This window comes from Oncorhynchus mykiss, chromosome 30 (genome assembly GCF_057628025.1).
Source record: "Oncorhynchus mykiss isolate SJ-2025 chromosome 30, ASM5762802v1, whole genome shotgun sequence".
Taxonomy (NCBI): Eukaryota; Metazoa; Chordata; class Actinopteri; order Salmoniformes; family Salmonidae; genus Oncorhynchus; species Oncorhynchus mykiss.
In genome coordinates, this window is record NC_143051.1 from 31,811,889 (window position 1) to 31,828,674 (window position 16,786).

The window sequence follows — 16,786 nt, forward strand, 5'->3', positions numbered from 1 at the left end:
CAAAGGGTGCCTACTTTGAAGAATCTAAAATAACAAATATATGTTGATTTGTTTAACACTTTTTTTGGGGACTACATGATCCCATATGTGTTATTTCATAGTTTTGATGTCCTCACTATTATTCTACAATGTAGAAAACAGTGAAATAAATAAAAACCCTTGAATGAGTAGGTGTATACAAACTTTTAACCGGTAGTGTGTGTGTGTGTGTATATATATATATATACAAAATATAAAACACAACATGTAATGTGTTGGTCCCATGTTTCATGAACTGAAATAAAATATTCCAGAAATGTTCCAGAGGTACAAAAAGCTTATTTCTCTCCAATTTTGTACACACATTTGTTTACATCACTGTTAGTGAGCATTTATCCTTTGCCAAGATAATCCATCCACCTGACATGTGTGGCATATCAAGAAGCTGATTCAAACAACACCTCAGATGAGTTGAAGTTGAGGGAGCATGCAATTGACATGCTGACTACAGAAATGTCCACCAAGAGCTGTTGCCAGATAATGTTCATTTCTCTACCATAAGCCACCTCCAACCTCATTTTCGAGAATTGGGTAGTACGACCAACCGGCCTCACAACCGCAGACCACATGTAACAACGCCAGCCCAGGACCTCCACATCCGACTTCTTCACCTGCAGGATTGTCTGAGACCTTCTACCCGAACAGCTGATGAAACTGACAAGTGTTTCTTTCTGTAATAAAGCCTGTTTTGTGGGGAAAAACTCATTCTGATCGTCTGTGCCTGGCTCCCCAGTGGGTGGACCTTGACCCCAGTCATGAGAAATCCATAGATGATGGTATAATTAAACTATTTCAATTGATTGATTTTCTTGAACTGTATCTCAGTAAAATCGTTAATTATTGCGTTTATATATTTTTTTCAGTATATATTATAGCTTGGGCAAGGGGTGCAGGTCTCATCATGTGCTCTGATATTAGTTCAGTTTCGTATTTTTACCGTAAAGCGTTAAAGTGGGCATTGAAGGAGGAAAGGCTGATCTCGCATCTGGCCTTGCTACTTTTCCAAGTCATGCGCCCGCCCACAAGAAGGTTCAAAAGGCTCGGTTTTCACCTCCGGTGTCGAGTAGCCGCCATCTTTGTATCTGTTCAAATACAAAAATAATGTTTATTTTCATTCACTAAGTTGAGAAAATAATTTGGTATAGGAACTTATGTCCGCAGCCTAAGAGCATTCATTTGAAGCCTTATCGAGGTAAGAACTACACAACGTTAGCTTGCTTCCATTCGGGATTCCGCCTGCAGCTAGCTAGCTAACGTTTGCTGTTATTAAAGTTAGCCAGGCATTAGCTAACTATGTGGAGCACATCTTAAATCTGACTGGCAACGAGACCGAGTAACTCCGCAACGTGGTAGTTTCGAAGTTGGCACATTGTGCGAAAATCCATCCATCACGCGCACAAAAGTTTGTAGAACTTTCTCATTTCTTAAAAGTTCATGTTCATACTTTTTAAAGTATCGTTAACGTTGCTAACTAACGTTACTGTAGCCAATGTAGGTGTAGTTATTACTTGCTAACTTTAGCTAGCTAGCTACATGGTTGGTTAGATAACAAACCTGGCGCCATCAGGCTCATAGGTGGTAGAAATACTCGTACACAAAGGTGATTGCCTCTCACGTCTTTGACAAACAAGCAATTCTAAATAAATCGAACGTTCAAATTTGAAATTGCGCGAAACCATTTGAGGCATACGCGAAAGAATGCCGTTAACCGGATGTGGAAGTAGTTTTTTCTCTTCGTGTAAAATAGGAATTTCTCTACTGACTTCCCCCGGAAAAACAACAACTTAATATCAGTGTTTCCTGTCATGTATTTAAATGTCTTTGTTAGTGGTTGTTAAATAATGTGAGTGAAAGAATTAACGGATAATGTGACACATGGCCGCCTCTTGTTCGTTTTCACCACGGAGGCGCATAAGATGGCTACTCGTCTTCTCCATCAATGATGGCATCATCATCATCACGCTTTTGCAATGAAGAGAGCCTCATGTTAGTGGACTTTCATGATTGTAGCAATAATTAGTCACCGATAACCAATCAGCGAACTACTATGTAACGACAACTAAAAAAAAAATGCACATCTGCTATTCACATTTTACTTTGTGCTGGGTCATTGTTTGCCCATGCCACAGATCATAACGTTTTTCAAATGTAGAGTTAGCCTATTACCCGTTGGACGTTACGGATAACTACCTTCACTTATGTCAGCAATGAATGATAAAGGATTTTGAGTGATGTATGTTATATGTAGCATAACTGACTTCCGTATTTTACAACATTCATTGTGTCATGCTCAAATGGAACGTCTGATAAGCATGTATCGGGAATGGCTACTCATTCGCCTGTATTGCACGAGTCTATGCAGCAGTAATATAAACAAACCTGTGTTGTCTCCGGAGTAGTGTCACACATGCACTCCACAGAACGAAAGGGCGTCTTTCACTATTGATTTCTTACAATTAAACGCCAAATTGAAAATCAAATCACATGTTGTATTTGTCACATGCTTCGTAAAGAGAAATGCATATTGAGTCCATGTGCAGTGGTACGAGGTAATTGATGTAGATTTAAGCAATAATACACAAGGGTGTGTGGTATATGGCTTTTCTTATACTCAAAATACAACAGGTGTAGTAGACCTTACAGTGAAATGCTTACTTACAGGCTCTAACCAACAGTGCAAAAAGGTATTAGGTGAACAATAGGTAAGTAAAGAAACAAAAACAACAGTAAAAAAAATAGTGGGAAAAAAACAGTAGCGAGGTTATATACATGTACCGGTTAGTCGGGCTGATTGAATGTAGTATGTACATGTAGATATGGTTAAAGTGACAATGCATATATGATAAACGGAGAGTAGCAGTAGCGTAAAAAGAGGGGTTGGGTAGCGGGACACAATGCGGATAGCACAGTTAGCCAATGTGTGGGGGTATGGGTTGGTCGGGCCAATTGAGGTAGTATGTACATGAATGTATAGTTAAAGTGACTATGCATATATGATAAACAGAGTAGCAGCAGCGTAAAAGAGGGGTTGAGGGGGGGGCACACAATGCAAATATTCTGGGTAGCCATTTGATTACCTTTTCAGGAGTCTTATGGCTTGGGGGTAAAAACTGTTGAGAACTGTTTTTGCCCTAGACTTGGCACTTCGGTACCGCTTGCCAAGTGGTAGTAAACAGAACAGTCTATGGCGGGGGGGTTGGGGTCTTTGACCATTTTTAGGGCCTTCCTCTGACGCTGCCTGGTGTAGGGGTCCTGGATGGCAGGCAGCTTATGTACTAAGCCGTATGCACTACCCTCTGTAGTGCCTTGCGGTCGGAGGCCGAGCGATTGCCGTACCAGGCAGTGATGCAACCAGTCAGGATGCTCTCGATGTTACAGCTGTAGAACCTTTTGAGGATCTGAGTACCCATGCCAAATCTTTAGTTTCCTGAGGTAGAATTGGCTTTGTCGTGCCCTCTTCACGACTGTCTTGGTGTGTGTTCTAGTTTGTTGGTAATGTGGACACCAAGGAACTTGACGCTCTCAACCTGCTCCACTACAGCCCTGTTGATGAGAATGGGGGCGTGCTCTGTCCTCCTTTTCCTGTAGTCCACAATCATCTCCTTAGTCTTGGTTACGTTGAGGGACAGGCTGTTATTCTGGCACCGCCAGGTCTCTGACCTCCTCCCTATAGGCTGTCTCTGCGTTGTCGGTGATCAGGCCTACCACTGTTGTCGTCTGCAAACTTAATGATGTTGGAGTCGTGCCTGGCCATGCAGTCGTGGGTGAACAGGGAGTACAGGAGGAGACTGAGCACGCACCCCTGAGTGGCTCCAGTGTTGAGGATCAGTGTGGCAGATGTGTTGCTACCTACCCTCACCTCACCACCTAGGAGCAGCCTCTCAGGAAGTCCAGGATCCAGTTGCAGAGGGAGGTGTTTAGTCCCAGGATCCTTAGCTTAGTGATGAGCTTTGAGGGTACTATGGTGTTGAACGCTGAGCTGTAGTCAATGAATAGTATTCTCACATAGGTGTTCCTTTTGTCCAGGTGGGAAAGGGCAGTGTGGAGTACAATAGAGATTGCATCATCTGTGGATCTGTTTGGGCGGTATGCAAATTGGAGTGGGTCTAGGGTTTCTGGGATAATGGTGTTGTGAGCCATTACCAGCCCTTCAAAGCACTTCATGGCTATGGACGTGAGTGCTACGGGTCTAGTCATTTAGGCAGGTTGCCTTAGTGTTCTTGGGCACAGGGACTGGTGGTCTGCTTGAAACATGTTGGTTTTACAGACTCAATCAGGGACATGTTGAAAATGTCAGTGAAGACACATGCCAGTTGGTCAGCACATGCCCAGAGCACACGTCCTGTTAATCCGTCTGGCCTCTCAGGCTTGTGAATGTTGACTTGTTTAAAGGTCTTACTCACGTTGGCTATGGAGAGCGTGATCACACAGTCGTCCAGAACAGCCAATGCTCTCATGCATGCCTCAGTGTTGCTTGCCTTGAAGCGAGCATAGGAGTGATTTTAGCTCGTCTGGTAGGCCCGTGTCACTGGGAAGCTCGCGGCTGTGCTTCCCTTTGTAGTTTGTAATAGTTTGCAAGCCCCGCCACATGAGACTGGTGTCGGAGCCGGTGTAATACGATTCAATCTTGGCCCTGTATTGACGCTTTGCCTTTTTGATGGTTCGTCGGAGGGCATAGCAGGATTTCTTATAAGCTTCCAGGTTAGAGTCCCGCACCTTGAAAGCGGCAGCTCTACGCTTTAGCTCAGTGCGACTGTTGCCTGTAATCTATTCAGGGCTCAAACCACCCAGTTGATAAATTAACGCTACATGACCAAAAGTATGTGGACACCTGCTCATCGAACATCTCATTCCAAAATCATGGGCATTAATATGGACTTGGTCCACCCTTTGCTGCTATACCAGCCTCCACTCTTCTGGGAAGGCTTTCCACTAGATGTTGGAACATTGTTGCAGGAACTGCTTCCATTCAGCCACAAGCATTAGTGAGGTCAGACACTGATGTTGGGTGATTAGGACTGGCTCGCATTGTTCCAATTTAGCCCAAAGGTGTTCAATGGGGTTGAGGTCAGGGCTCTGTGCAGGCCAGTCGAGTTCTTCCACATCAATCTCGATGAACCATTTCTGTATGGACCCCCCTTTGTGCACTGGGGCATTGTCATGCTGAAACAGGAAGGGGCCTTCCCCAAACTGTTACCACAAAGTTGGATGCACAGAATCGTCTAGAATGCCATTGTATGCTATAGCATTGAGGGGCTGAGCCGAACCATGAAAAACAGCCCCAGACCATTATTCCTCATCCACCAAACTTTACAGTTGGCACTACGCATTGGGGCAGGTAGAGTTCTCCTGGCATCCGCCAAACCCAAATTTGTACTTCGGACTGCCAGATGGTGAAGCGTGATTAATCACTCCAGAAAACACGTTCAGAGTCCAATGGCGGCGAGCTTTACACCACTCCAGCCGATGCTTGGCATTGTGCATGGTGTCCTTAGGCTTGTGCTCGGCCACGGAAACCCATTTCATGAAGCTCCAGACGAACAGTTGCTTCCAGAGGTAGTTTGCAACTTGGTTTGCAGCTTGGTTTTGAACGTTGCAACTGAGGACAGATTATTTCTACGCACTACAGCACTCTGTAAGCTTGTGTGGCCTGCCACTTTGCAGCTGAGCTGTTGTTGCTCCTAGATGTTTCCACTTCACAATAACAACATTAACAGTTGACCAGGGAAGCTCTAGCAGGGCAGGAATTTGACAAACTGACTTGTTGGAAAGGTGGCATCCTATGACAGTGCCACATTAAAAGTCACTGAGCTCTTCAGTAAGGCCATTCTACTGCCAATGTTGTCTATGGAAATTGCATGGAGGTGTGCTTGAATTTATACACCTGTCAGTAGGGCTGGGTGATATGGCCAAAATCTCATATCCCCATATAGGTCATTTCATATCCCGATTACAACGCATATCACGATTATAGCACATTTTCTGTAAATTCAATGAATAAATAGTTTATATAAAATGACACGTAAAGGCCTATTTCTTATTACATTTTGAATTATACTCAACAAAAAGGTACTTAATCATATTTGAATATTTTTCCTTTTATTTAAACCTTTGTACACTTTTTATTAAGCATGTAACAAAATATACAATGTATGTATCAAATCTAAAAAGGTAAATGGAAAACACTTCAACTATAGTTTCAAACAAATGTATTTTTTGGGGCTTGCCTGTTTTGCATGTTATTTTGGCATTAAAACAAGTCACTTATCTATTTGCATTTGGTAGTTTGGGTCGAGTGTTAGTACCAACTCATAAAACCCCTGTTTCTCGATCGTGTAAATTGGGACCATGTCTTTGCAGATAGATGTAAGTTGTAACGCCAGCTGTTATCTCCTATCTTCGTGATTCTTTGCCATATGGTGTGCGGCGAGCAAAAGCCTCTTGCAACATCTGAGTCGGGGGTTTGTTTTGAGCACTCTACTACTTTTTTGGGTCTCATCTGTAGACTCTCTCCGTACTGTTTCACATGATTCTTACATAGGTGGTAAGAGGTTAGTGGTGTTTTGAGCCTGTTGTCTGGACCGGCCTGCGGCATATTTTGCAGAGGACGGTTTTCTGGTCTGTGTCAGACTTTTCATACCCAAACCATGTCCATGTGACCGAAGTAGCCCCTCTTAGGCACGATCTCTGTGCTATGTGTCACGTTCACTCTCCTCCATGTTTGTTTGTGTTGCAAATTTCCATGCGAAGTGTCATCCAATTGATAAAAACTATTGCCGTAAAGAGTGATTTGCAACACAATGAAATAAATGATAGACGTTTTTCTATCGTTACACTATATATATCGTGCAGCCCTACCTGTCAGCAACGGGTGTGGCTGAAATAGCAATATCCGCTAATTTGAAGGGGTGTCCACATACTTTTGTGTGTCTGCCTATAGGTAGGGGTAAAGTGACTAGGCAGCAGGATAAACGGTAACAGCAGTATGTGAGGAGTGAAAGTTGTAAGTTCCATTACTACTAGAATACTTCCCTAACCCATTATTGAGTTTCAAAAGCAGGCATAAAAGTACATACTGTAACGAAACAGCAGGGAGCAGGTCTCGAACCCTCGACCTTTGAGCCCGAGGTCCTGCGCGCTATCGACTGTGCCGCAAAAGCATGCTCAAGCGGCAGAGTCGATTTCCGCGCTTATAAACCCAGGGTCTTTACAATACTTTATCAAGTAGGGCCCTGTTTTTTGGTTAATCATGTCACATGGCCTGGATTTAAACTTTATTTTTAGCCTTTCCAGAAATGAGAATTGGACCAAAATTGAAATCAGTTGTCTGAGGATGGTGCCGGACCATCTCACATAAAAAGAAAAGGGGACAGTTTGATGAAAAAGCATCAAATAAAGGTTAAAATCCAGATCAGGGAAAATATAATTGCAACAGTTGTATACGTGTACAATCACATGGGGACAAATACTGCAACCTTTGTAATTGTGTTGTCTCAGATGTCGCTGGTGGATTTGGGGAAGCGGCTACTTGAGGCTGCACGGAAAGGCCAGGACGATGAAGTCAGGACACTCATGGCCAACGGGGCTCCCTTCACCACAGACTGGGTAATGATTCCTCTCTTAACTTCTCTATCCGGGCAATTTTTATTAACTGCTTCAGTTGAACTACTTTTACCCATCCCAGGGTTTTGGCTGGTTTGTGTGATCTAAATGCAAAACAAGATATGCAAGTTCATAAGTAAAAAAGTGCCAGTCCAATTCACCTATATGGTCTTTTGACTCTTTGTCCCTCTTATTCTTTGGCACTCTGAGCAGCTGGGCACATCTCCGTTGCACCTGGCCGCCCAACACGGACACTATTCCACCGCCGAGGTGCTGCTCAGAGCAGGTGTCAGCAGGGACGCCCGAACCAAAGTGGACAGGACACCTCTGCATATGGCCGCTTCAGAGGGCCACACAGTCATCGTGGATCTATTAGTCAGGGTACACACGTCTCTAAGGTTTTAGCTGTTTATTCTGTGTTTAGGCCTGATATCTAGGTTGGGTCTGACCTGGCACCCTATTCCTAATATAGTGCATTGCTTTTGACCAGATGCCAATTTCAGATGCAGACCTAATCTTTCTCTGACCAAAATGTCTTCCATCTAAGTACACTAGAAAACGTGGATACATGTGTGAAGAAAGCCGAAAAAACATCCAAATCTGCCAGGTGCCTTCCCCTCTCCTTATTTCTCCTGGGTCACCCTCTACAGAGTGGAGCAGACATTAATGCCAAAGACATGCTGAAGATGACTGCTCTCCACTGGGCCGCCCAGAACGGCCACCAAAGGGTAGCGGAGACGCTCGTCAAACATGGCGCAGATGTTCACGCTCTCAGTAAATTCGATAAGACGCCGTTCGACATCGCAGGAGACATCCAGAATGCAGACCTTATGCTCCTACTACAGGTGAGACCTTAAGTTGCATGTGGAGTTTAATTGAAAGTTCTCCATGCAAAATTATTATGGACTCCAAAAATAATGTACCAAAGGACTTGCACTCAAAAATACATTATTTTGAACTTATTTGACATTATGCTCCTTTAGGATTACAATGCATTTACATAATTATCCAGATACAGACGTTTTTTCATTACTACTTATTTCAATGCACAACTTCCTCTCTTTTGTTTGTAGGAACTCTTATGATTTCTATCTTGACGGTCTCCCCTGTCTGTGGCGGTGTGTTGTATGTATGCTCTGATAGTGTTGACGATGTGTCTGTCTATAGGAAGGAATGCAGAACCAGGTGAACATGAATGCAGAGGCTGGCATGACGGGGAGCTCGGCCCAGCCTCAGTTTATCATCCAGGGCATCCCAGGGCTCCAGGGGGGCGTGGTCAACCTGGCGGACCTCCTCAACAACGCTGCCAAGGCCAACTCTGGTAGGCTCCAGGGGGGCGTGGTCAACCTGGCCGACCTCCTCAACAACGCTGCCAAGGCCAACTCTGGTAGCTACTGGGTTTATACACACAGACTAGGCTAGGGTTCATACTATTGTCAGAAGACAAAAGGTTTTGTGGCTGAAATGTGTCCATCTTACTGCTTTTATGTTATGGAAACTGTGTCTCCAGTTAATAGCCGCATAAGAGTTCAAGGATCCCCCTGCCTCAGAGCAATATGCCCCAAGCTCCTTTGTTTTCTCTAATCTAGTGCCTGGCTTTTATCACTCTGATCTTATAAGCTAATAAAGTCTGCTGATGCTGTGTTGGACCCACACAAACGGGTAGCTACCACCACAATATGCAATATGTGGGAGTAAAAGGTCATGCTGAAAATAAACATTAATTCTCAGCGTTCAGATGTAAATACTTTCTCACAGCTTGAATTCCTTTGAGCTTTAGCATGTTACTGTATGTAATGCTTATTTAAACGAGAATATTGAGTCGACATGTTGACTGCCACAAACTACAGTGTATATAGGCTTATGAACTATTTCCCAGGACAAGAGCTGCAGTCGACAGTTAACTTGAACTTTTCCCTCCTCTCTCTCCCTATTTGACCCCTTGTCTGACAGCAGTTGAATCTGAGGAAGCCATAGCAGCCAATTCTTTGGACCCTGGCAGCATCCAGCACATGGTGAACGAGCAAGGTCAAAGGGTTATCACCATAGTTACCGACCAACACGGCAACCTGCAGACTGGAGGGCTTGGTCAGCCATTCTTTGTCACCATGCAGCACGGACAACAGAGTAAGCGAACGTCTCCCTTTTGGTCACTTAACAGTTACCCTGTTCCATTTCAGCCTGTAGCCACTTCCCATAGCCCCTATCCATTTGGGAACAGTTTCCCAGATCCTACTCCTGGACTAAAAAGCACACTCAGTGGAGAATCTCAATTGAAAGCTCTTTTTAGTCTAAGGGTAGGCTGGTGTTCTAATGCTGTGTTCATAACCAAGTGGGAAGGTGGTATTTACCACATATGACAGGGAAAAATCCACTATCGCCCCTCCAACTGGTACTACTATTACTAGTGGGAAACTCATCCATCATCCCTGAGTTCCAACCTCTCCCATATGCTGACCTCTGAGGTCACCTATTAAGGCAATTACCTCGATAACAGCATTTTCGGTTGTTAAATACAACAAAACATTATTTATAAAAAGCAATCTATTAGTATGGTTGACGCAGCTTGTTGGCCATTAGCCAATCTGTGTTTCTCAACGAGTTCAAAGAACGTGAATGCATCCAACTGGTATTTATGATTTCTGATCTGGTAATTACCCCCTTCTCACTTGGTTATGAACGCAATATTAAAGTAGTAAGTTTAGCAATATGTTGGAATGTCCACTTAACCACAAGAAACCTTATTGTTGTTACAATGTGAATCTTGAATTTGTAGACAACATTTTTTAGCTTTCTGGCAGATTTTTTTGTGCAAGTTGCTTTGTAGAACTGTGTGTTCTACTTCATCATTAATGTACAGTGCAATCGGAAAGTATTCAGATCCCTTCCCCACATTTTGTTACGTTACAGCCTTATTCTAAAATTTATGAGGAAAATGTTTTATTTATTCAATCTACACACAATACCCCATAATGACAAAGCAAGGAAAGGTTTTTAGATTTTTTTTAAAATGTATAAATAAATTATTTACATAAGTAAGCAGACTCTTTGCTATGAGACTTGAAATTGAGCTCAGGTGCATCTTGTTTCCATTGATCATCCTTGAGATGTTTCTAAAACTTGATTGGAGTCCTCCTGTGCTAAATTCAATTGATTGAACATAACTTGGGAAGGCACACACTTGTGCCCACAGTTGACAGTGACAGTTGACACAAGGCCCCACAGTTGACAGTGCATGTCAGAGTAAAAACCAAGCCATGAGGTTGAAGGAATTGTCTGTAGAGCCCCGAGACAGGATTGTGTTGAGGCACAGATCTGGGGAAGGGTACCAAAACAGAACAGTGGCCTCCATTATTCTTAAATGGAAGAAGTTTGGAACCGCCAAGACTCTTCCTAGAGCTGGCCGCCCGGCCAAACTGAGCAATCGGGGGGGCGGGCCTTGGTCAGGCAAGTAACCAAGAACCCGATGAGCACTCTGACAGAACTCCAGAGTTCCTTCCAGAAGGACAACCATCTCTGCAGGACCCCACCAATCAGGCCTTTATGGTTGAGTGGTCAGACGGAAGCCAATCCTCAGTAAAAGGCACATGACAGCCCGCTTGGAGTTTGCCAAAGGCACCTAAAGGACTCTCAGACCATGTAAAAAAAATATATAAAAAAAAAAAAAAGAAAAGAAAAAGATTATCTTGTCTGTTGAAACCAAGATTGGCCTGAACTAACTATTTGGCCTGAATGATGAAGCATGGTGGTGGCAGCATCATGCTGTGGGGGTGTTTTTCAGCGACAGGGACTGGGAGACTAGTCAGGATCGAGGGGAAAGATGAACGGAGCAAAGTACAGAGAGAACCTGCTCCAGAGCGCTCAGGACCTCAGACTGGGGCGACGCTTCCCATTCCAACAGGATAACGACCCTAAGCACACAGCCAAGACAACGCAAGAGTCTCTGAATGGCCTTGAGTGGCCCAGCCAGAGCTCGGACTTGATCCCGATTTGAACATCTCTGGAGAGACCTGAAAATGGCTGTGCAGCAATGCTCCCAATCCAACCTGACAGCGCTTGAGAGGATCTGCAGAGAGCGGGAGAGATACCCCAAATTCATACCCAAGAAGACTGCAGGCTGTAATCGCTGCCAAAGGTGCTTCAACAAAGTTCTGAGTAAAGGGTCTGAATACTTGTGTAAATGTGTGTTTTTTTTATTATTATTTTTTTTTATAATACATTTGTAAAAACCTATTTTTGTCATTATGGGGTATTGTGTGTAGATGGAGGGGGGGAAATGATTGCATACATTGTAGAATAAGGCTGTAATGTAACAAAATGTGGAAGGTCTAGGGGTCTGAATACTTTCCGAATGCACTATTTTAATAAGTGACATATAGTCACTTTTGAGACTGTATGATCCTCCAGGCTCTGAACTGTTGTCTGTTGATTTGCAGTGTTGGCGATGCCAGCCAATCAGGTGACAGAGGAGGTGGTTGATGAGGAACCCCAGCCCCCGCCCTCCCGCAAGAGGAAACTGGAGGCCTCGGCCAACCACATGGAGTCTGGAGACACGGTCAGGGGCGGACCACTTCTTAGATCATTTTTTTTCTCTCTTGTGCAATACATTGAACTGATATTCTTCTGCCATTTTAACTGATTTAACCAGTTTTATTTAATATTGCTCTAGAGATTTTTGAATCTGCTGTGAAAATGTTTTTGCATAGATTATATGAAACCCTTAGATTATTTTGGTACTTTGATACTGTGGAGTTGGCACAAGTGGGGTGCAAGTGTGTGTGTGACCTGCAGTCTGACATTTCGGTCTCCTTTTCTCCATCCATCCATCCCTCTATCCAGGAGCAGTTACAGAGGCAGCTGCAGGAGGCCAACCGGAAGGCCCAGGAGTACCGGCAGCAGCTGATGTGCAAGGAGCAGGAAGCAGAGCAGTACCGCATGAAGCTGGAGGCAATGTCGCACAGCCATACCAACGGCACCTCGGAGCAGGAGGAGGTGGTTGGGGGTGAGGAGGAGGTGCAGGAGGAGGTGATGCTCCAGGAGGGAGACATCATCATCAAGACGGAGGGGCTGGACTCGGCCGAGGAGCAGGTGACGCTGGTGGACTCAGCGCCCTCCCACACCGAGGTCATCTCATAATGTCAGACAGACTGATGTCACTGACTGAAGGAGAAATGGACACGTGGACTCAGGCGACAGGCCAGCCTGTTGGTGGTTTCATAGCTCTTTTGTTAATTATTTTTCTGCTATGTTTTGTTTTTGTACAATATTTACTTTTTCTGCCGTTCTATTTTCCTCAACTGTGTTTATTTGTGTTTTATTTTTTACAAATAGCGAAGCGAGGAGCTGATTATATTGATTGAGGAGCAGGAACGGGACCTGCTCAGCCTGTGACTCTGTAAGGTTGCCTAGCTGAAGAACGTCTATGCTCCCTGGGAAAAACGGGGCCTCGGGCGCTCGGTCTCGGATATCTATGGTGTCTGAGACATGTCAATGTTGTGTGGGGAAATGCATTTTTCATGGTTCCAACAGCATGTCCTAAGGTGACCAAGATGCACATCCAAAGTTTATTAGACACGTCCATCCATAGAACCAGAGGACAGGTTTGTTGGAGAGAACGCTGTTTTGTTCAACTCCTTCAGGTCTCAAAAGTCTCCCTCTGCCTCAGTCTTCCATCCAACCACCCACCACCATGGGCAATGGGAATGGTACTTAAGCATGCCCACTTCCTATTTCAAAATAACCCTCTTACATGAGAAATGACAGCGCATGTAGTTGGCAACAGTCATTCTCCGCATGTATTGGGCTCATCATTCACAGTGTAATAATGAATTGTTTCAAAGTTGTGAATGGCAGTGTTTTGCCTTTCGTGGCACCACGTTAAGCTTTGTCCTCTAGTTGTCGTCAGTGGCACTTCCATAGTGCGGTAGTGATTGTAGGTTTACTGTTGAACAAGCCACAACTTTCCTCCCGCTGATGTTGACACAAAGATGAACTTCCCATCGTTTTAATGCCCCCGTGGCTTTAATCACTAGTAGCCCCATTCCCCAGAGACGGACAGGAATAAGGGTGTCTCATAAAATTAACGATGTTGATACACTATAAACAAAAGTATGTGGACTCCACTTCAAATGAGTGGATTTGGCTACTTCAGCAACACCCGTTGCTGACAGGATATAACATTGAACACACAGACATGCGGTCTCCATAGACAAACATTGGCAGTAGAATGGCCTTACTGAAGAGCTCAGTGGCTTTCAATGTTTCACTGTCCTAGGATGCCACCTTAACAAGTCTGTTCATCAAATTTCTGCCCTGTTCGAGCTGTCTCGGTCAACTGTAAGTGCTGTTATTGTGAAGTGAATATATCTAGGCGCAACAACGGCTTAGCCGCGAAGTGGTAGGCCACACAAGCTCACAGAACGGGACTGCCAAGTGCTGTAGCGCGTAAAAGTCTCCTGTCCTCTCTTGCCACACTCACTACCGAGTTCCAAACTACCTCTGGACGCAACGTCAGCACAAGAACTGTTCGTCGGGAGCTTCGTGAAATGGGTTTCCATGGCCGAGCAGCCACGCCCAAGCCTAAGATCACCATGCGCAATGCCAAGCGTTGGCTGGAGTGGTGTAAAGCTCGCCGCCATTGGACTCTAGAGCAGTGGAAATGCGTTCTCTGGAGTGATGAATCACGCTTCACGATCTGTCAGTCTGGGTTTGGCGTATGCCAGGAGGATGCTACCTGCCTGACTGCATAGTGTCAACTGTTAAATCTGGTGGAGGAGGAATAATCGTCTCGGACAGGCTAGGCCCCTTAGTTCCAGTGAAGGGAAATCTTAAAGCTACAGCATCCAGTGACATTCTAGATGATTCTGTGTTTCCAACTTTGTAGCAAAGGGGGGGACCAACTCCATATTAATGCCCATGATTTTGGAATGAGCTGTTCGACAAGCAGGTGTCCACATACTTTTGGTAGTGTGTGTGCGCGTGTATACACATTACCAAAAGTTTTTGAGAGGAGTTTTCAGTTTTTGAGAGGAGCGTACATCTTGAACAATTGATTTCACCATGGCTAACTGGGCGGATGAAATACACCACCAATTTTTGGTTCCAGAATTGAAACCCCCTCCGATAACCCTTTTACTTACCAGCCCCAATACCTCTACTGCCCCTTTTGAAGTTATTGGAGGAAGAGGTCTGCTGTTTTGCTGGAATACCGTTCCTCTGGCCTATTGCCCTCTCCACTCACCTATTGTAAACAAAGACCTGTCTCTTCCTTTGTTCAGAAGTCAATATTCTTCATGACTAATAGTTATATTTTATAAGCTCTCCACAAGCCTTTTTCTTATGTACATATAAAATTGTATTTTTTTAAGTGTATCTGAATGCAATGGGATGTAAACTGCCTATATATGAAATATGAGCACATCTTTCATTTGGCATCTCTTTGCTAGATTGTATAGTTGAACATGTTTAGTATGCACCAATTTGATGAATAATCATATTTACCATGATTTGACTGTTGTAGCTTTACCTGTTTCGCTACCGCTTTCACAGTTGTGGCCACTTGACCGAGCCATGAATGACTGTGTACTTTGATTGCTTTGATTAAAAAACGATAAACTGTCTTTAAAATGTTAGAACTGGTATCTGCCACGTGCTTGGATAACCTCAGTGTTGGATAACCTCAGTCTTCTCAGAGATGGAGAACTCGTGGCTCAGTACAATTTCCTCTGTTTTATGCATTGTTCCATATGTTGACCAGCAGGTGGCACTACACTAACGGACTGAGGTCTGAAATGACATTGAACAGGGATCATATATCTATATTTCTTTCCCTCAATCCAGTTGTTTTGCTACTAATACAGAATGTGGAACAACTGTAGAGTATCCCACAGTGATATTGAAGCTTTATTAAATACTTATTTTCTAACTCCCTTATCGCTATGACAAGTTGTCATTTATGTAAGAATGCATTTGTACTTTCTATCGAGATAATATAAAATACAAGCTCAAGCGATGTGGATCTTGGGTTCAAAGGCCCAGCCACATTTTAAAGGAAAACTCCACTCAAACTACCTTTTTGGTGTTTCTATCAACAATGGACTGATAGTTTTTGGGGGGTAATTTCCCTTCAACTTCCCTCATTTGATGCGTGCATGCCAAGTTCTCCAACTGTTTTGGATTTGCAATCACCTCCTGTGAAGCCTCAAAATGTTTAATCATTTGACTTTTATCATAAAGCATCTCACTAAAGCATATTATAATAGAATATACCTGATCCAGAATTCTTACTAGATCTCTCTATTGGGATACAGTATAGCAGTGTTTTTGTGATAACAGACATCACAGCAGACACCATTTTGAAATCAACAGAACACTATTAGGGACTTTCCTCTTGATAAGGAATGATGATCTTGCCACAAGTTGTGTAATGAATAATGTAGGATGGTTTTGTATAATTGTTTTGTTATTTCAAGAGAAGTGTATGGACTATTTTTAAGCATCAAATAAATGCAAACTCTTTTATGAGAACTGCTTTTTCTTCTAACACCATGCGGGTTACCCTACAATAACCTGTGTAATAGATGCTTCTATTGTATTTCTGCCTGCTGCTGTAACCCCCTGTTCACATCTGTGTTAAAGGAAAATTCCACCCAAAAATGATCTTTTGGTATTTGTTTCATTAGTCCATTGTTGATATAGTCCCAAAATGTTTTGCATGTCAGCAATCAAGTTGTCAAGATATATACATTTCACAATACAGAAATCCCTTGTGAAGGAGTTAGACTTATTTCCCTCCGTGGCTCTTAGGCTTCGTGTAAATGTTCTCCCTAAGGGGCTACAGCACAGAAATGGCATCAGTGGATAATGAAGAGGAGTAAATAATTGTGTTCCTCTTGTTCATCGCTCATTCTCCTATTATCCGCACATTAAGTTGAAATTGATTCGAACATGTTTGGATCGCGCCCAAAGAGACTACGTGAGGGATTTAATGTGACTCCATGTTGCTCCTAATAGCACCTTGAATTCCCATGATTTTGGAATGAGATGTTCGACGAGCAGAAACATCTTCTATTCTTATTATTATCTATTCTTAAAATGACACAATGTTATTTACCATTCATTTTTATTTCGCACAAAATAATCTGAA

At 43.5% G+C, this 16,786-nt stretch overlaps 2 protein-coding genes across 17 annotated transcripts in view; one reads left to right on the plus strand and one right to left on the minus strand.

The window, feature by feature from the left end:
- The window catches only part of LOC110488303 (CDC42 small effector protein 1), a 36,427-nt gene extending 34,658 nt beyond the window's left edge, over positions 1-1,769 (minus strand). For 3 of the 6 annotated variants that reach the window (XM_090228413.1, XM_021560489.3, XM_090228402.1), the window contains exons 1-2: positions 1,594-1,755; positions 977-1,121 (exon numbers count right to left, since the gene is read on the minus strand). The gene's annotated coding sequence lies outside the window, so the exon portion shown is untranslated. Of the gene's footprint in view, positions 1-976; positions 1,122-1,593 lie in introns of those variants that run through there. The other 3 variants (XM_090228401.1, XM_090228405.1, XM_090228410.1) reach the window with 3 other exon arrangements.
- LOC110488302 (GA-binding protein subunit beta-1) lies at positions 1,049-16,296 on the plus strand. Of its 11 annotated transcripts, none has more exons than XM_021560481.3 (8): positions 1,049-1,231; positions 7,537-7,644; positions 7,855-8,022; positions 8,292-8,486; positions 8,809-9,028; positions 9,598-9,768; positions 12,078-12,196; positions 12,481-16,296. In XM_021560481.3, the coding sequence occupies exons 2-8, from the start codon at positions 7,537-7,539 to the stop codon at positions 12,775-12,777; spliced, it is 1,278 nt and encodes a 425-aa protein (XP_021416156.3). In that variant the 5' UTR covers positions 1,049-1,231; the 3' UTR covers positions 12,778-16,296. The 11 variants fall into 11 exon arrangements, with proteins under 11 accessions (XP_021416156.3, XP_021416158.3, XP_021416157.3 ...); XM_021560483.3 differs by having other exon boundaries at positions 8,809-8,962; XM_021560482.3 differs by having other exon boundaries at positions 1,057-1,231; positions 8,809-8,962; positions 9,595-9,768.
- The last annotated feature ends 490 nt before the right edge of the window (positions 16,297-16,786 follow it).